The sequence below is a fragment of the Eumetopias jubatus genome, unplaced genomic scaffold, assembly GCF_037043125.1.
Source record: "Eumetopias jubatus isolate StellerSeaLion01/CBP00866 unplaced genomic scaffold, mEumJub1_p1.0 scaffold_7, whole genome shotgun sequence".
Taxonomy (NCBI): Eukaryota; Metazoa; Chordata; class Mammalia; order Carnivora; family Otariidae; genus Eumetopias; species Eumetopias jubatus.
In genome coordinates, this window is record NW_028274813.1 from 31,384,834 (window position 1) to 31,404,524 (window position 19,691).

Here is a 19,691-nt window from a genome sequence, read left to right on the forward strand (position 1 = left end):
TTAGGGCATCAGTCGCCTGACGTTCAGGGCCACCAATACTCCTGATACCAGAGCAAGAATCACCAACTGGGGGGAGGAGGGGGCGCCTGGGTGGCTCAGTCAGGTAAACATCCATCCAACTTTTGATCTCAGCTCAGGTCTTTTATCTGTGGGTTCAGTTCAAGCCCTGCATTGGACTCCAGGGTGGGTGTGGAGCCTACTTAAAAAAAAAAAAAATTACCAATCTGGGTCACTAACACTCTTAAAAAAAAGATCTGTGAAAAGGTCTACCCACCTACTATTTTTACACATTATACCCTTTACGAATCTGTTCAAATTGTTCTACCATCTAGCAGTCATCACCTGCCAAGAAACTTGGGTTAAGCAGAACCAACAGAATTAGTTCTCTCAGGAAGGTAGGAGTAGATCTGAGATCTAGTATACTCCCAAATTATCCTTCAACAGAGAACTAGATAAAAGAAATATATAAAGAAAAAAAGTTACACTATGTCACACAAAAGCTGGCCTTAAAACTTTGCTTAGGATTATACTCAGACTCCTATTTCTCAGATCCTGGGATCTGGGAATTAAGGTTAATTTGTTGTTTCAAGCCAACTCCCAGTCATCTCTGCCACTTGCTCAAAGGGCCTTGTTTTATTGCTTCACTCTTTAACAAATATTTGTAATAGTAAATTGGTAAGCCACTGACATTTTAGGAGTAAAGAAGGTGAAAAACTAAAAACAGAATAAAGTCAACTGGTAAAACATCAAAAAGTATATACATTGTACTACCCAGTTATATATATAAAAGCCTAAGGGAAAAAAATTGCCTCTTTCCATATGGTATTGGCTCACTTCCAGCCTTCCAAACAACCTAAGATAAAAACCTAGGTTCCGCTGGCTTTACATTAAGCCTCCACCTGAGTAAATAAGTACAACACTCAAACTCTGCCTAGAATCCGCCTCATTCATGGTAGAAGGATCAGCTTCCCCATTTTGTGGCATGAGTTTCTATAGTTTTGGGTATGACAAATGTATACAAACAACTCTTCAAACCTACCCCCAAAGAGATTCCTACTACCCAATCCCCATACTTTGGGAAGCCAAAAGCAATCCTTCTGGTACTTCAGCTTTCCTCAAAAACCCCTGCAAGGCTAAGGCAGATGAGTATCCACGAAAAGACAATGTGCTTTTCAGGTTCTGGGGAACTAGACTTGCTCAATTCCAGTACCAGCCCACCATTTACTTGGCTCTTCTCTGTCCCTGAATTACCTCCTGTAAAATGGTTATTACGTACGAAGTAGCCGTTACGATTCAGTGGACATAAAAGGGAAGATATTTGTAATGTTATCTGGCTACTACATGCCATTCACCATAGCCAAACATTTATCCAACCAAGCACTCCTACAGAGGACTAAGAAAATCTAAGTCTCTGAGATTACTAGGAGACAGTAAAGCTCATTATCTAAAGGTATAGGACTCTCAAAACAAAGATGGATGTAGAACCTTAAGCAGTTTTCTTCTCTATTAAATTTTCCTTTTAACATACTGCCATATCCACAGCTCATCACTGAAAGAAAAAACATGTGAAACCCCTTAAAGCCTTCTTGTGCACGGACTTAAACTTTGTACGGTAATCTGTCAAAATTATGTTACCTTTAAAATAAGCATAAAACATTTTTACAATTTGCTTTCCCAATTTTTCTCCTCTTGGCTACGGAAACCTATATAACCTGATTGATACCAATTTCATTAAGCAGTGAAGGGAAAGAGCATGGGAGAGGGACCACACACAAGAAACTTAACTGTCATTGTTTTGGACAGTATGCAACTTGTCTGCCTTTGTTTTGACTAGCCCAGAAATGGCAAGGATAAGATTTAAATTAAAAAAACAAACAAAAAAACCTTTAAAAATCCACCACCAAACTCCAGGATTCTCTACATGGCATTTCAAGCGTAAACATAGATGGGGAGGAAGAAGTAATAGTATACAACCTTCAGACAAACAGACAAAAGCAGTTTTATAATCTTTTATTATCAATAACAACAGCTGCTTTAACTGTCTTTGTCAGGCAGCTGTTAAAGGGTGGGTGGGAGGACACCCTTGACCCTAACAAGGAAAACGCAAGCCTTTATGTACAAGCAAATTTAGAGCTCTTTTAAATGTCCAAAGCTATTAATTAGTTTAATTGAGGCATTAAACTAATTCTGAATTAACATATTTGAATAACCAAGAACTAAAATGTTCAAATCTTTTCTAGTACAAAAAAATTAAATTTGCTTTAGTTATAAAAGAGCTCTCTCAATATACACAAACTATACACTTCAGACATTCACAAAAATGTGAGCGGAAGGCTTATCAAAAGACATTTAATACAATTAGTTTTCAACAACCCCTTGGTGGTCCACATCTACAAAGATATCCAGCCCAACCCAAACCCCCCTCCAAACCCCACCCCCCCACAGAAAAGCACATACTTACCAGAATTTTTAGCAAGTATGGTTTGGGAATTTGTTTTTTAAAAAAAGGCCCCCAGGGCAAGTTATTTACAGTTTAATTGCCACTGTCAACTGATCTGGACCTTGACCGGGATCGGGACCTGGACCTCTGGCGATCCACAGATGCTGGAGACTTAGATCTACTTGAAGAACCACGTTTCTGGCTCTTCTCAGGCACAGGAGACCTACTAACAGAACGGGATTTGCTCCGGCTCCTGCTCCTGCTCCTAGACCGGCTGTAAGACTTGCGACTCCGGGAACGAGACCGGCTACGAGACCTAGAGGAACTCCTGGTCCTGGAACGAGACCTGCTTCGTGACCTACTAGGAAGGAAAACAAAAAAACAAAAAAATACAACATAAGTGGCAGGCCCTACAAACTCACCAACTAAAACTTTGTCTTAAATGCTAAGAGAGATACCTGTGCCTTTTGCTGCCTTCGATTAATTTGATTTTTCTCCCATTTATTTCCTTTCCAGAAAGTTTTTCAATAGCATTCTTTAAATCACCATAAGAGGCAAACTCAACCACCCTACGATGAAAAAAAGCCATTTGTAAAGTTATATACATCTGGTAGTTTGGTCTCAAACTACATATAACAATCCAGAGTATCTAGATTACCTTTCCTAGATACTTTTGCTACTGCTGTATTAAGAATCTTAGAGCTTGAGAACCGCATTACAAGGTTTCTCGACCTCCAAACCATTGACACTTTAAGCTAGACAGTTCTTTGTAGTGGAGGGCTTTTCCTATGCTTGGTGGCCATGTTTAGCAGTATCCCTGGCCTCTACCCACCCACACAAGATGCCAGTAGCACCCTCGACCCATCACAACCACCAAAAATGTGGTCCAATACCCCCTACAGAGCAAATTCAACCTCAATGGAGAAACACTGCACTCCAGCATAACCAAATTCTAAGTTTTCAGGAACATTCACAGTAAAAATTTCAGTAGGTTTTAAAAGGCTTTATGACCTTCAATACACACTCACCCTTCATTTAATTTAGGTCGATGTGCATCCGCAAAGGTTACTTCCCCAGCTTGTCTCATGAAATCTTTGAGATCCTTAACACAAGACAATTGTGTCAAGCAAAGAAAAGGCTACTTGACACACAAACAACCACATGGTATAAAAAACAAGACTACTGGAAGAGAAGATGTTAGATAAAGTACAAACATGGCATTTACCACACTTGTATTCTATCAGAATTCAAAAAATTATCTATGCCAGGGCACGAAATAAGCAAAAAGCATTATTGCTTTTAAGCAAAATGCTAGAGGAAATTCAGATTTTAACATTAAAGTAGTATTAGTTTATACTGAGCTCAATACAAAAGGAAAAAACAAAACAAAACAAAAAAACAAAACAAAAAGAAACAGTACATATTTTTAAAGTAAAGACTAAAGTAGGAATTTTATATTAAAAAAAAAAAACAGAACATTTACAAGACACCAGTTATTTTGTGCCCCATATGTCATTAAAAAAGTTTACTTTACCTTTATTATTATTTCCCTAGGCTAGTCAAGCAGCAAACCATTAATCGGTCGGAGAAACCTTCATGACATATGCCCGACTGGCTCTTCGCCACCCACTTGAAGGACACTACCCAATCGATGGAAGCCTTTAATCGCACAGCCCTCCCTATTAGCAGACTACTGGCGGATGCAGACATGTTCTACTCTTGTGCAGTTACCAAGGACCACTTTACTGCGATCAGGATTCCAACGACCACCTAATTTCGTATCTTTCAACTCTTTTCGACCAGGACCTCTTATTCGGAAGCGTTACAGGAAGACAGCTCTCAACTTAGGGATCAGATCACGTTATCAACGCTCTGGGATCGCTGCAACCTGGCACTTCAAGTAAGTGCACCGATTACGTCTAGACCGGCAAACACAGATCTAGAGGTGGCCAATTGATCACTGTAGGAGCTGACTGGCAAAGTCAACCAGGCCCAACCAAGAGTGACCAAGACAACGATTAGGATAACCCACAGGCACTCCTCGTCATAAGGCCAACGACACAGATAGGCTGGCAAATAAAGGGTTTAATATTTGGTTAAAATTGATTTTAAAAAACAAGAAAAAATATCCTCAAAACATTAAAAACATTTGATCACTAATATTAAAATTTCAAACATCCCCCAATTACGTTTAATGAAAATTTTAAAATTACAATTAATTCCATTAATTTAATTAAAGATAAAGTTACTTTTAATAAAACATAATAAAACATTAACTACCCATTAACTTTTAAAAAGCCACATTAAAATAGCTCAAAACTGTATTTCAACAAACCTGCCAGCTGACTCTTGAAGATAAATTCTCAACTATAAGCCGATTTTCTGTTCTTACAGGTGGAGCATTTCTGAGGAAGAAAATGAGTACTCACAATGGAAGAAATGCAGCAGTGTGTACCTACTGTGTTCGACTGTGGGCAAATTCAAACAATCAGAACAAGTCATTCAAATGACTCCCATCGAGTTTCTGAATTATTTTATATAAGACTTATTACACACACTCATCGGCAACAATGGACTAACACAGAAATAATAAAAATGATTATATGTTAAGTACCAAAATCACTTGTTGCTAATGGTTCTTAAGCATTAAAAACTCCTCCTGCAGTAATGATTGTTCAAAGCAGCCATTCATGATCCATCACATACCGTCTATCATTTCGAGGTCTGCGACTACTAAAACGGTCAGAATAGCGTCCTCTACCTCGTCCACCTCGAGACCGAGCCCTAGCATGTTCAATAGTAACCCTACAGGAAGGGAAAAAAAGGCTTTGTTACCCACACAAGCTACCTATCATTTACTTTGAATATCCCAGCTAACCTAGTCTATCTTACAGTGCTACCTAGTTACAAAACTAACATTCTCACCTTTCACTGCACAGTTCTTTTCCATCGAGTTCATATACAGCATCATCTGCGTCCCTGGGATCCTCAAATTCCTAAAATGTAAACATGGAAAAAAAAAACCAGTGCTTAACACGTCTTTTAAGTGTATTCTACACCACATTAAAAATCACTAAAACCATGTGACAGCACGGGTATCTTAATGACAGTGCCACACACATAAGCTCAATGGAAAAGTGAGGAGTGGTTTCCCTCCAACTAACCACAAGGTTCTTTTATCCCTTAAAAATACCCTCAACTCAGTAAAATCAAAACCACTGCTTATCAAAATCTTCACCGACTTAACAGTAGCTCTAAACAACCAGTTTTAAGTACTTACCACAAAACCAAAACCTCTTTTCAGATCAATATCTCTTATTCGTCCATACCCCTTGAAGAATCTTTCCACGTCTTTTTCCCTGGCCGCTGGATTTAGCCTCCCGATGAATACTCGACAACCACTCATGGTGTCCGGCTAGTATTTCCTGTCACAAAATAATTCAATTAAGACAATACCAGTGAATGTCAGAAGGATGCCTGGTCAAGGGATCAAAAACATAAACGGCATAAAATAAAATGTTTACCCGGTGATGTTATAAACAAGATTGCCAAGAGTTGCCTCTTATTAGGCCAGGTCCCTTGCAGACAAAATTAAAACTCGGCTCCCAACACGATCCTTCCCTGGGCCCAGACCGCAGCAACCGCAACGCCCACTGCCGCCTCTGGAACTGCGCAGCCGCACTCTCTCCCCGGCTCTTCTGGCCCCCTCCCATCTGCCGCAGTTAGGAAAGGCCGAGAAGTGCGGGCGGAGCCGACCCCGCCCTCCGCAAGGCCAGCCCAATGGCGACGGGCCGCGCGCACGTCGCCGCCTCCCAGGAGCGTCACAGCGGGTGGAAGCCGGAATCTCGCGACGCCACCGCCGCGCCTGCCCAGACGGCGGCGGGCGGACGCCGGCAGCCACAAAATGGCGGCGGCGGAGACAGCGGTGGGGTGAGCCGCGCGTGCCAAACGCCCTTCTCCCTCCCCCTCCCCAGGACTCCACAGTTCCGGAGTCACTGTGCCCGCCCGCAGAAAGCCCTAACCACACCCCGAGCAAAGGTCTCGGCCCAATACTCGGGGGGGTCCGGGTAGTGAAGAGGTAAGGAGGCAGGGAGGGGCACACGACCCCGTGTAAAAACGACCATAACCACGACCGCCCTTCCACCGTCAGTTCCCCTCAAACAATACCCAAAGGGAGACGTGCCCCAGCGCCCACCTCGAATATACTGCGCTCATTGGACGCCGTCCTCCGCAAAAAGAGCAGCCCTGGCCACTCACGATCTGAGCGGCCATGAAGAAGCCTCGATCCGAGAAGCCTTTCCCTCAAAGTGAGCCACTCACCTACCGGACAGGATCTTTGGCAGCTGAGACCAGAGAGGTCCGTAGTCTGCGACGGAGCCGTCTGCCTCCCCGCAGACCAGGACTAAACTCGTCTACGCCTCTCCACAACTGACGCACTTAGCTGCTCCTGCGTTTCACAAAATGGAGGGCGCGCCCTTGCATCACTTCCGGTACCGCCCCAGGGACCTCCCTGCTGGATCCAGCGACGGAAATTTCCGCGGAGCCGGAAGTTTACGCGGGGCTGGAGCCTCTTTACCGTAACCGCCCAAGCGACCTCCACCCGCGATGGGCGGAGCCGAGGGGCGGGAATTGGCGTGGTTGTGGCCGCCAGGGGCCCGACGCTGGAAGGGCCGCGGTTGCGTGTGTGCTCCAACTAGGCCGCGAAGTGCTGTTCATCATTGTTTCTCCCGTGAAGATACGCTAGAGCAAATGGCACTTCTTTTTTATCTGACGTATTTTTTTAGATATCCCGAAAAGTACTGGGTAAAAGAAACTCAGGCTTTGCAAAATAATTGGCCACGCATGACCCCTTGCTTCTTGCAGTTTATGGTTGTATTTTGGGGGACGCTCCCTAATGCACAAGTGAATATTTTAACCATACTATCATACCATGGACGTGTGGTTTATACTAAGAAGGATAAGGAACTGCAGTATTTTTTACATGGAACCTTCTTGCATGATGAAACAGTCAAATCGGGACTGCAGCTAGCAGGCCATCGTGAATTGAAGCCAGTATGCAGATTTCTGCACTAGGGCTGATCTGGTTGAAAGAGGTTTCAAGCTACTTTTAAAGTCCAAATGGTATTTGGTTAACCCTCCTTGTTCAAGTTTCTGTAATGTAACACATAAAAGTAGAGCATTCATCAAAAACAAAGTCTATGTTTCAAAATGAGGGTGAAACAGCCTTCCACATCCTTAGCTCCACGTTTTCCCAGCAAGGGTGTCAGGCTTAGCAATCCAGGCATAAAGAGAATGATTGTGAAAATGTTACTTTTCTTTAATGCTTTTAGGTGGAACTCAAGGCACCCCATTTTTCAGAGGTGCCCAGCATCAAGGGTTGCTGTTTGCAACTAAAGTTACACAGAGATAAGGTAGTTCAAGAAGCAGCAGAGCTACAGACCCTTGCTCTGACCTTCCAGCCCTTAGAAACCCTAGGTTAGAATTTGAATAATTTGTATGGAATGAGCTCGTCCATTCATACATTTATTTTTAAAATTTTTTTTAAAGATTTTATTTGAGAGACAGCATGGGGGAGGGGCAGAGGAGGGAGAAGCAGCCCGCCGCCGCCGCCGCCGCCGCCGCCACCACCACCACCACCACCACCACCACCACCACCACCACCACCACCACCACCACCACCACCACCACCACCACCACCACCACCACCTCCTCCTCCTCCTCCTCCTCACCCTTGCTGAGCAGGGAGCCCGTCATGGGGCTCCATCCCAGGACTCTGGGCTCGTGACCTGAGCCAAAGGCAGATGCACAATGGACTGAGCCACCCAGGGGGCCCCTATATATTTGTTTACTTTAAGAAGAGCCTCAGTAGGTATGTAGCAAAATTGTGAATTTAGTCATCTATGGTGTGGGGAATGAAGGTGGATTTAAAAGAAAATAAGCATTTGTTAAAAGAAAACACCTTTAGCCACTAGCCTAATAAACACTGGCATCTCATAATGTACAAATTGTCCGAAACCAGTACTTAATTTAGCTACGTTTGTTTGCTTTCTGCATAATTTTTTTAAAAAAATGGTCTTCCAATTATTTTCTACATTTTCTATTGACTGTGATAGAAGCAATCACTTGTGATTTCACTCACTAAATGTTATTTTTGCTGCAATAACAAAGTAATCTAAAGGTTTTCTGGGAGTGAAAGACAAGACCATTGGTGCTGTGTACATCATGAAAAAAGTTGCAGTCTTCACACAGCATTGTGATTTTCTTCAGGAGTAATTTTTTTTTATAAAGCCTATTAATCTTAAAAATAAAACCATTATTTCACCAGCAAAATGAGTTTATTCAGGAATAGTAGAGAATTGTAACTCAAGATATATAAGCTGCAGAAAAACCATAGGCAAGTCCAGCAAGAAGAACATGTTATGGAGAAGGAGGAAGTTGGAGGGATTGTTTTGAAGGGAAGTCCAAAGGTCTTTGGAGAAAAGTGTGTTTTCTCATTGGTTGAGCACAGGGGGTACAGGGGTAGTCATTTTTTTTTTTTAAAGATTTATTTATTTATTTAAGAGAAAGAGAGAGAGCATGCGGGGGGCGGGGGAACAGAGGCAGTGGGGGAGAATCCCAAGCAGACTCCCTGTTCAGGCTCCTTGCTCAGTGGGGAGCCTGCTTCTCCCTTTGCCTGCCACTCCCCCTGCTTGTGCTGTCTCTCTCTCTCTCTCTCTGACAAATAAATATAATCTTAAAAAAAAGAAAACTAATGGCTTTTCCCTTAAAATATAATAAACAATAAAATGAAATTAAAAAGTTAACACAGTTTATTGGCCATCTCTGTTGGGGTCTTTCAGCATAACCATGGGAGGTTTCATTCATCACGTTCCTGATTTCACTGAACACAGGGATCAGCAAATTATGGCCTGTGGGCCTAATCCAGCCTGCCACTTGTTTTTGTATGGCCTGAGGGTGGTTTTACATTTTTAATGGTTGGGGTTGGGGGAAGGTGATCAAAAGAAGATTTCGTGACACATGAAAATTAGATGAAATTCAAAGGTTGGTATCCATCCATAATTTTTTTTTAACACAGCCACTCCTGTTCTTTTACTTACTGCCTATATCTGTTGTCCTGCCACAGAAGCAGGGCTGCAGAGTTGCGATAGAGACCTTATGAACCACAATACCTAAAATATTGACTATCTGGCTCTTTACAGAAAACATTTGCCAACCCCTGAGCTAACTGATTCCTAAATTTTAAACTGTTTTGTGAAAGCTCCACCCAACTCCCTTTGTCAGATAAAATTGTAAACAAGGATAGAGGGTTCGAGCTTTATTTTTAAAGAGTTCATCGTGTCCCAATTATAAAAATATCTGTATGCTCATTATCACAAAAATGTACAACAGGGAAAATAACTGAAACAAGAGGAGAACATTCGTGATCCCAGCTCACCAAATGAACCTCAGGTCATGGTTCGCTGTTTTTCCTTCTGTTTTCTTTCCTGAGTGTTTAATATATGTTTTATTTTCCAATTCAAAAATAATACATCACCATTTTCAAAAAACAGATTTTTTTAAAAAGATGTTTAAAGTCTATTCTTATTCCCAACCCTGAAGGATACCTATTTGGCTTTTTAAATAATTTCTCTGTAGGGTTCTTCTAAAAAGCACAATTGCATTTCGAAAATATGAATCATCCTCATATATAGAATTTGGTTTCATGAGAGGTATTTTTTTTTAAAGATTTTATTTATTTATTTGAAAGACAGAGAATGAGAGAGAGAGAGTACATGAGAAGGGGGAGGGTCAGAGGGAGAAGCAGACTCCCTGCCGAGCAGGGAGCCCGATGCGGGACCCGATCCCGGGACTCTAGGATCATGACCCGAGCCGAAGGCAGTCGCCCAACCAACTAAGCCACCCAGGCACCCCACATGAGAGGTTTTTATTCATAAAACATAATCATGGGGCGCCTGGGTGGCTCAGTTGGTTAAGCGGCTGCCTTCGGCTCAGGACATGATCCTGGAGTCCCGGGATCGGGTCCCGCATCGGGCTCCCTGCTCGGCAGGGAGTCTGCTTCTCCCTCTGACCCTCCCCCTCTCATGTACTCTCTCTCTCTCTCATTCTCACTCTCTCAAAATAAATAATAAATAAATCTTTAAAAAAAAAAAACATAGTCATGGGCATTTGCCATGTTTCTTCAAAAGTGTATATTCAAATTTGTATCTGTTTTTCCACTTAACATGATACAAACACATGACCAGGGAAAGTACTCATCCCAATCAGTAACTCTGTTTTTCTGAAAATGCCCTAAATACCACCAGATGCTTAAAAATCCCTATCCAAATCTTCCAACACAAAGAAAAAGTACTACTTCCTTGCTTCTAGCTAATAATTCTAAAGATTTTTTGAAAGGGTATTCTTAATTTCTCTTGGAAATATATGGTTTTTTAAAATGTTCCATTTTTTGACGGATTTACCCCTACAGCCCTATTTGACTTCTTTCTATTGCTACATTGTGATTTGTTTTAATCGTTAATTTAGTGCATAATAATTAAAAGACCTGTGAACCCACTACTTTAATTTTAGTGCCTACATCAGTGTTTCTCAACACCAGCCATAAACTAAAATCATCTGGGAAGTGTTTGTAATGTTCTGCTGCTTGGGTCCCTACTGGCTGAAATTCTGATTGAATTGTCTGGGCTGGAACCCTAGTTTGTTAGTAAAGGCTGCAGGTCGTTCTAATACTCAACCAGGAGTCTGAGAGGAATGCTGACCTAGATCTAGGAACTCACTTTTTTGTTCCCCATAAAATCCACCTATCATCTAGCTCCATCTTCCCTCCTCCAAATACCCATATCTCACTCAGGTTATGGCTGGAGCCCTGATTGGGACAGTCATGGGGAAGCAGATAAACTTAAGTTCAGAGCACCTAAACACACCCCCCTTACCATACTTCTTAATATTGACAGCTCCTCTTTCCCGAGCCACTATTGTGTGCCAGGCATTGTCTAAGGACACTGCACACATCAACTCAGTCAATCCTTACACAACCCTTCCATGTTAGGTATATAGCATTTTTTAAATGAAGAAGCTGAGGCTTACAGAATTTAACCATCTATTCTGCCCAGAACATCCCACTTCCTGATTTTCCTGTCAAGGTCCTCTTCACAAAAGCATGACCTTCATGGGATGCCTTTCTGTGCATTAGGGTGGCCCCAGAAATCCCAGAAGCACTTCTCCTGACTTTGAGGAGTCCTGACCACCAAGGCTAGAGAAGGTTGGAGTGAGGTAGAAATCAGAATAGGCAGAGCTTCTCTGCACAGGGATTGAGCTGAAGGAGAAATAGGGCAGTATCTTTAGAAACAAAGAGAAGGGAAGATTAGCATAAGGGCTCCTGAGAATATTTTCTTAGGGATACAAAGTAATTCCCACTAACTCAGAATTTATTGAATTATTGACAAAACTTAGAAATTCTTTATATGTCCATAGCATAGTGCTTATTGATGCCAGTTGTGCTATGAATTAACACCCAGTTTAAATTCTAGTCCTGTCCCACTTTTACCTCTGCTCTCAATTATCCTCTAACTCAATGTTTGGTTTTTTTGTTTGTTTGTTTTTTTAGATTTTATTTATTTATTTGGGAGAGAGAGAGTGAGAGCATGAGGTGGGGGGGAGGGAGAGGAAGAAGCAGACTCCCCACTGAGCAGGGAGCCTGATGCCAGGCTCAATCCCAGGACCCTGGGATCATGACCTGAACTGAAGGCCGACGCTTAACCGACTGAGCCACCTAGGCACTCCTAACTCAATGGTTCTTTAAAAAGAATCATTTGGGCACTTTTCCAAGAGTAGATCCCCAGTGCCATTTTCCCAGAGAAAAGCCTGATTCAGAAATGTGATGCTCAGGAATCTGAATATCTAACTGGCACCCTCATCAAGTCGTTCTGATCTACAATTTGCATCCACTAATCAGACCTGTATCGTTGGTTTGCTGCTCCCTTTCTCATGATCTCAGCAGCCATTCCATACTCTCTCTCCTCTTGTTAAGCAACAATGTCTCCTTCATTGTTAGCAGGTGTATTATCTGTTACTGTGTAACAAAGTACCCCTAAAGTTAACAACCTGAAACAACAGCATTTATTATCTCATAGTTTCTGTGATTTGGGAATTCAGGAATGGCTTGCCTGGGTGGTTCAGCTTAGAGTCTCTCATGAAACTGCAGTCAAGCTGTCAGCTGCAGCTGCGGTCTTATCTGAGGCCTCAACTGGGGGGATCTACTTCCAAGTTCACTCCCACAACTTTGACATACCTCAGGCCCTTGCTGGCTGTTGACTGGAGACTTTGGTTCTTTCCCGTGCGGGTCTCTCCATAGGCTGCCCGAATGTCCTCATGACATGGCAGCTGACTATCCCAAGAGGGAGTGATCTAAGAGAGTGCACCGAAGAAGAAGTTACAGTCTTTTTATAAACTGATCTTGGAAATGACATACCATGGTGTATTAGTTTGCTAGGGCTGCCATCACAAAATACCAAAAATTGGGTGGGTTACAACAATAGAAATGTATTGTGTCACAGTTCTGGAAGCTAGAAGTCCCAAATCAAGGTATCAGCAGAGCTGTGCTTCCTCCAACAGCTCTAGGGGAGGATCCTTTTTGCCTCTTCCTAGTGTCTGGTGTTTGTCAGCCATCCTTGGTGTTCTTGGCTTGCAGATGCACCACTCCAGTCACATGGCTGTCTCCTCCTGTGTGTCTTCATTGTCCCTCTGCACATGTTTGTCTTTGTTTGAATTTCTGTCTGAGTTTCCCCTTTTTGATAAGGACACCAATCATATTGGATTACAGCCTGCCCTAACGATCTCATTTTACCTTAATTACGTCTATAAAGACCCTATTTCCAACTAAGGTCACATCCTGAGGCACTGGAGGTTAGAACTTCAACACACCTTTCTGCAGAAGACACAATTCAACCCAGAGCACAGAGCTTCTGCTGTATGCTATTGGTCACAGAGGCCAACCCGGGTACGTACGGTGTGGACAGTGTGGGAGGGAGCTGCACAGGCCATGAGAACCAGGAGGAGGGCATGACAGGGGTCATTGAAGGCTAACTACCACAGTGCTTCCTACATCACACAGAAAATAGACATTATCTTCTATTGTCTGGGAATAAAGAAAAAAGAATCGAAGTTATCAGGCTGCCACTGCTTCCATCTCTCACCCCTCCATCTTCAGATTACCTATGTCTTCACCCATCTTCTTCTCATCTGTCCCAGAGAAACAAGGGGTGCAATTTCTGTTCAAACCTTTGGTTCTTTGTGCACCAGATTCCAGACCTTGCTCCATTGATTATTTTTCTCTCTCTCCTTTTTTTCTAAAGTTCCATCCTCTCCACTACCTCTTTGATCCTTAACTGTCCAACCTGCTTTGCTTCCCCCTTTAAAACTTTTTTAAAAAGATTTTATTTATTTGAGAGAGAGCATGAGAGAGAGAGAGAGAGAGAGAGAGCAAGCAGGGGGGAGGGGCAGATGGAAAGAGAGAAGCAGACTTCCCGCCAAGCAGGGAGCCCGATGCGAGGCTCCATCCAAGGACCTTAGGATCATGACCTGAGCCAAAGGCAGATGCTTAACCAACTGGACCACCCAGGCGCCCTAAAATTTTTTTTAAAGAAATTCTTCTCTTAGCCTCTGTCACTTGTCAAACTGCCCCATCTTGCCTTTCCTAAGCCAACATAGTTCTTTTTTTTTTAAATTCAGTTAGCCAACACACAGTACACCATTAGTTTCAGATGTAGTGTTCAACAATTCATCAGTTGCATGTAACACCCAGTGCTCATCACATCATGTGCCCTCCTTAATGCCCATCCCCCAGTTGCCCCATCCCCCACCCCCCTCCCTTCCATAACCCTCAGTTTGTTTCCTGGAGTCAAGAGTCTCTCATGGTTTGTCTCCCTCTCTGATTTCTTCCCATCCAGTTTTCCCTCCCTTCCCTTATGGTCCTCTGCACTATTTGTTATATTCCACATATGAGTGAAACCATATGATAATTGTCTTTCTCCAATTGACTTATTTCACTTAGCATAATCCCCTCCAGTTCCATCCATGTCGATGTGAACAGTAAGTATTCATCCTTTCTGATGGCTGAGTAATATTCCATGGTATATATCAACCACATCTTCTTTATCCATTCATCTGCCGAAGGACATCGCGGCTCCTTCCACAGTTTTAAGCCAACTTATTTCTTAACAGAGCAGGTAGTCTTTACACACTGAGATGCCACTTTCTCAAGCTCTCACTTATCTGCAGCAGACTTCCTCTTCTCCACCCCCACCTCTCCATTGAAACTGCTCTCACTGTTCATCATCCACCTGATTGCAAAATCCAGTGGCCTCTAAGCAATTCTCATAGTCCTCAATAAAAGCTGCATTCATCTTCCCCTCACTGTGTGCCAGGCATAGCGTTCAGGGCTTTGGATTTAGTAGCCAAGTCAGCCCTCATACAACTCTCTAAAGTCAATTCATACTCCTTAAAAAAAAAAAAAAATGTTGACACCAAAACTCAAAGTCACACAGCTGGAAGCAGTGAAGCCCAGCATGTCTCTTCCACCTCAGTGGTTCCAAAGGATTTTCATTCCAAAGTTTATCCAAAAGGGAAATCCAAAACCTTATAGCATTTATTAAATCAGGAGACAACATTTCACATCACAGCTAAGTAACTTTAGCTGCATCTTTGTCTCTGTGTTAGAAATGTGTGAGCTAGAATGTGTAAATGGTTTCAGCATAAGCATAAGCATTAGGACAAGGACAGAAGCATCCAGTTGGTATCCACATATGAGTGAACAGTGGGCTGAACAGACAGGGGAAGCAGCTGAGCCCATCAGCTAAGGTTGAAGGACCTGGAGTCGTGTGTGCTGGAATTTCAGCCCCAACATCCACCCTGGTAGCTCCAGAGGCTGAAGTAGGGCCTGACACCTCATAGGCACTTGGACGATCTTTGTTAAGTAGTGACGCTATGATCTTCAGCGTGTTGCGGATCTTTCTAGGCCTCACTTCCCCATGTCAGAAATCAGTCAATAATAGTACTTACTTCATAGGGTTGTTATAAGGATTAAGTGAGGCAGTGCGTGGAATATATTTGACCCAGTGCCTGGTTTGCTCAGCACATTGCAGCTGTACCAACTGAGACAGGCTGCCTTGGCTCTCCATTCAGAAAAGACAGAAATCAGGCACCTGGGTGGCTCAGATGGTTAAGTGTCTGCCTTCGGCTCAGGTCACGATCCCAGGGTCCTGGGATCAGGTCCTGCATCAGGCTCTGTTCTTAGCGGGGAGCCTGCTTCTCCCTCTCCCACTCCCCCTGCTTGTGCTCTCGCTCTCTGTTAAATAAATAAATAAAATCTTTTTTTAAAAAAAGAAAAGACAGAAATCGTAGTGGAGGTTAGGCTGCTGTAACAGGGAGAACCCATGTTCTTCTTCCATGAAGAACATAAAAGCTTCTTTCTCACGCCCCCAAGTCCTCTATAGGTAAAAGATAACAGACTGCAGCATTCCAAAGACCAAACTATTCAAGGGGTTTACGAAAGAGAACTGGACAAGAGCCTACCAATGCTTGTTGACTTCTATGCCTACTCCATCCTTCAAGCTGTCAGGAACTGGGAACAAACAATTACTGAGCTCTTTCCATCTTTCCAATTACTGAGCTCTTTAACATCGAGTGGGAAGCCTCAAAGGTATTAACTCCTTATACCAACTTAGAGCCATTGTGGTGGGACACACATGTGAGATCTCCCAAAGAGAGCCCCCCACCGCAAGATCAGCTCCAATACTGTTAACTAACTTGAATTTAAATAAAATCTTGAAAGAAAAAAAAAAGATCATCTCCAATACTGGAGATTATTCCTTCTCTAATACAATAATTAGGGTCAAGACACACAGGACCAATCCAGTGCAGAACACTTGACATCTGTCTGATAAATCAGAGTACCCACTAATGGCCAAGTTTAGCCCAGAAGAAAACTGGATACTTTGGATAAAGAGTGGTGGAAGGGAATGAGAAGTTCTGCTGTGTGTTTATTCCTCATCATTGTACCTCAAATAAACAGTGTCCCATTTTAAGAGCTTGGGTATCGAGTACTTAATTCAAATGGCTTGGGTTAAGGAGAAGTGAAACAAGATATCCTGAGGGTGCAATTATGTTGTCCTATTGAGCTCTGTAGAGATGTGGCTGAATGCACAGTAAGACACTGTGAGGAATTCAGAGCTGCAGAAACGGGGAGCCTGATGGAAAACCAGAAGCCCAGGATCTCCAGGGTTAACACAGAACGAGCGTAGCTTGTGGATCTAGGTCTGGGACTTCCAGGCTAATTTGATTAGGCTGACTCTAGTTCTCGCTTATGTTTTCTACCACCTTAATTCCTGATTAAGGCTCATATGCTCCCAGCCAGGGACCCTCTTCAGAACAGTAGGGTATATGGTATAAATAGTTGAGTGTTGCTCAAAATAGAAGCATGGAAAGAAGAGGCTGGTTGTGGAGATAGAGAGGACTATGGTAAGCCTCAACCACCATGTTAATGAGCTCAGACTTTATCCAGTGAACACTGAGTAGATGTTGTAAGATTTTATGCCAGGAGATAACATGATCAGATTTATGTTTTAGAGGGGGAAGTTTGTAAGAGGCCAAAATCAGTTGGGACTCTATATGGCAAGGAACAGAATTTCTAGTATAACCATCTTAAGAAAATGAGTTTATTTATTGGTTAATATAACTGAGAAATTTAGGGCACCTGGGTGGCTCAGTTGGTTAAGCAACTGCCTTCGGCTCAGGTCATGATCCTGGAGTCCCGGGATCGAGTCCCGCATTGGGCTCCCTGCTCGGCAAGGGCCCTGCTTCTCCCTCTAACCCTCCCCGCTCTCACGTACTCTCTCTCTCTCATTCTCACTCTCTCAAAATAAATAAATAAATCTTTAAAAAGTATATATATAACTGAGAAATTTACAGACAGGCCCAGCTGTAGGCTTGGCTTGATCTAGAGCTCAAGGAGCATCTCCAGTATCCATATTTGGCTCTACTTCCCCAGAGAGTCAGCTTCATTCCCAGTCCGGCTCAGCTTGTGTTAGCAAGATGTTAGCACCCCTAGCCTCAGAACCTCATGCCACCAAATCCAGAGGAAGAGAGAACATCACTTCCAGGAGCTTCCATTGAAGCTTCTTTGATCCTTCTTAGAAGCTCTAGCAAATATTTCCTAATGTCTCATTGGCTTTCAACCGGGTTATCTGCTCATTCAAGAACTATCGCTATGGCCAGAAAAACTGCGTCTTAGTCTATTCAGACTGCTATAACAGAATACCATAGACTGGGGGGCTTAAACAATAAACATTTGCTTCTCACACTTCTGGAAGCTGGAAGTCCAGGACCAAGGTGCCAGTATGGTCAGATTCTTGAAAGGGCCCTCTTCCTGGTTGTGTCCTCATATGGCCTTCCTTGGGGCAAATATGAAAAGAGAGAAATCACATTTCTTCTCCTCTTTCTATAAAGGTGTTAATCTCATCATGAAGGCCCCATCCTCATGACCTAATCTAACCCTAATTACCTTCCAAATACCGTCACATTGGAAATTAGGGTTTCAACATATGAATCTTAGAGGGACACAAACATTCAATTCATAGCAAAATATATTGATATGGGCCTTAGCTAATCAAGACCCATTCTGCAAATGGGGACACATACCAGAAATGGAAAAGGAGCAGCCCCATTTATACCATAACTTAATAGTGGGGTAGGGGTGGTTTCCCAAGTGACAATCAAGGGATGTTTTTATCAAAGAAAGGGATAAATTGATGTTGTGGTAGCCAACTCCCAAGATGACCCCCAAGGATCCTCACAGTTTAGTTTTCACACTCTCCCTACATGTACACGAGGTTTGGTCTATGCGAACAGTAGAATACAGCAGAAGTGAAAACGTTGGAAATTAGGTTTAAAAAGACTGTGGATTCCATATTAAGTAATATCTCTCTCCCTCTCTCTCTCTCTCTCTCTCTCTGTCACACACACAAACACACCTCAGAGAAAAGCCAGCTGCAGGGCGGTGACACTCAGGTAACCTAAGGAGAGGCTGACCGAAGCCTCCAGCCAACAGCCGGCAAGGAAGGGAGACCAGCCAACAACGACGTGAGCAGGCTTGAAGCAGATTCTCCAGCCCCATTGAGTCTTGAGATAACCACAGCCCTCACCGACAGCAGGATTGCAGCCCCCTAAGTGATGCTGAGCCAGAACCACCCAGCTAAGCCACTCCCAGATTCCTAACCCTCAGAAACCGTGGGACACAATACATACTTGTTTCCAACTGTTAAGTTGTGGGGTAATTTGCCACATAGCAATAGGTCACTAAGAGAGATGGCAAAGCAATGACAGTTGTGCATTAATTCAGTCAATCATGGGATTGCTAGGGCAATGGTAAAGGCAGGGGACAAATTAGAGAAATGCTGAGAAGGTAAATTATAACACGTTGGTAATAGATGTGGCAGGGTGGGTAAGGGGGAGGCAAGAATCAAATTTCACCTCCAGGCTCTAGTATGAGTGCACAGAGAACACAGGATGAGGGGGTAATGCCCATGAATTCCCTCAGGTTCTCTGAGTTGAAAGTACGTGGGACAGCCACGTCCTGGAATGTCTAGGAGGAGATTCCAGCAGGCAGTGGGTGCATAGGGTCTGAAGCGTGGGAGACAGTGCAGGCCAGAGCAGGTTTTGGTGTTTTGGGGTTTTTTTTTTTTAAGTTTATTTTATTATTTTGTTTAGTTATCTCTACACTCAACGTGGAGCTCAAACTCATGGCCTCGAGATCAAGAGTTGCAAGCCCTTCTGACTGAGCCAGTCAGGCACCTCCAGAACAGTTTTGAAGACACAGTTGAAAGAGATCCCCAGAGATGTGGCAGCTGGACAGTGAAAACAGATGAAGTCACCCAGGTTTTTGTTAGAGGCCAAGATGGGGAGAGAGTATTCTGAGGACAGATTAAGAATGTATTCGCCATGGGGCACCTGGGTGGCTCGGTCGGTTAAGCGTCTGCCTTTGGCTCAGGTCATGATCCCAGGGTCCTGGGATGGAGCCCTGCGTCAGGCTCCCTGCTCAGGAGCAGGGAGTCGGCTTGTTCCTCTCCCTCTGATCCTCCCCCCACTCTCTCTCTCTCTCTCAAATAAATAAATAAAATCTTTAAAGAAAAAGAATGTATTTGCCATAAAATAAGTCAATTCTGCAGATGTCATGTACTGCATGGTGACTACAGTTAAA

General features: G+C 43.2%; 1 protein-coding gene and 1 long non-coding RNA gene across 6 annotated transcripts; one reads left to right on the top strand and one right to left on the bottom strand.

Annotated features, from left to right (window-relative positions):
- Positions 1–1,994: 1,994 nt before the first annotated feature.
- SRSF5 (serine and arginine rich splicing factor 5) lies at positions 1,995–6,909 on the bottom strand. 5 transcript variants are annotated; one of them, XM_028125637.2, is made up of 8 exons: positions 6,761–6,909; positions 5,721–5,865; positions 5,366–5,436; positions 5,147–5,245; positions 4,776–4,845; positions 3,469–3,542; positions 2,899–3,009; positions 1,995–2,798 (listed from the first exon to the last, which is right to left on the bottom strand). In XM_028125637.2, the coding sequence occupies exons 2-8, from the start codon at positions 5,844–5,846 to the stop codon at positions 2,534–2,536; spliced, it is 816 nt and encodes a 271-aa protein (XP_027981438.1). In that variant the 5' UTR covers positions 5,847–5,865; positions 6,761–6,909; the 3' UTR covers positions 1,995–2,533. The 5 variants fall into 5 exon arrangements, with proteins under 5 accessions (XP_027981438.1, XP_027981271.1, XP_027981206.1 ...); XM_028125470.2 differs by having other exon boundaries at positions 1,995–2,801; positions 6,765–6,908; XM_028125405.2 differs by having other exon boundaries at positions 1,995–2,801; positions 6,636–6,908.
- A 1,291-nt stretch (positions 6,910–8,200) lies between these two features.
- On the top strand, positions 8,201–19,490 carry LOC114207648 (uncharacterized). Its single transcript, XR_003608890.2, has 3 exons — positions 8,201–8,309; positions 18,471–18,574; positions 19,202–19,490. It is a non-coding gene; the product is annotated as an uncharacterized LOC114207648 (long non-coding RNA).
- Positions 19,491–19,691: the final 201 nt, after the last annotated feature.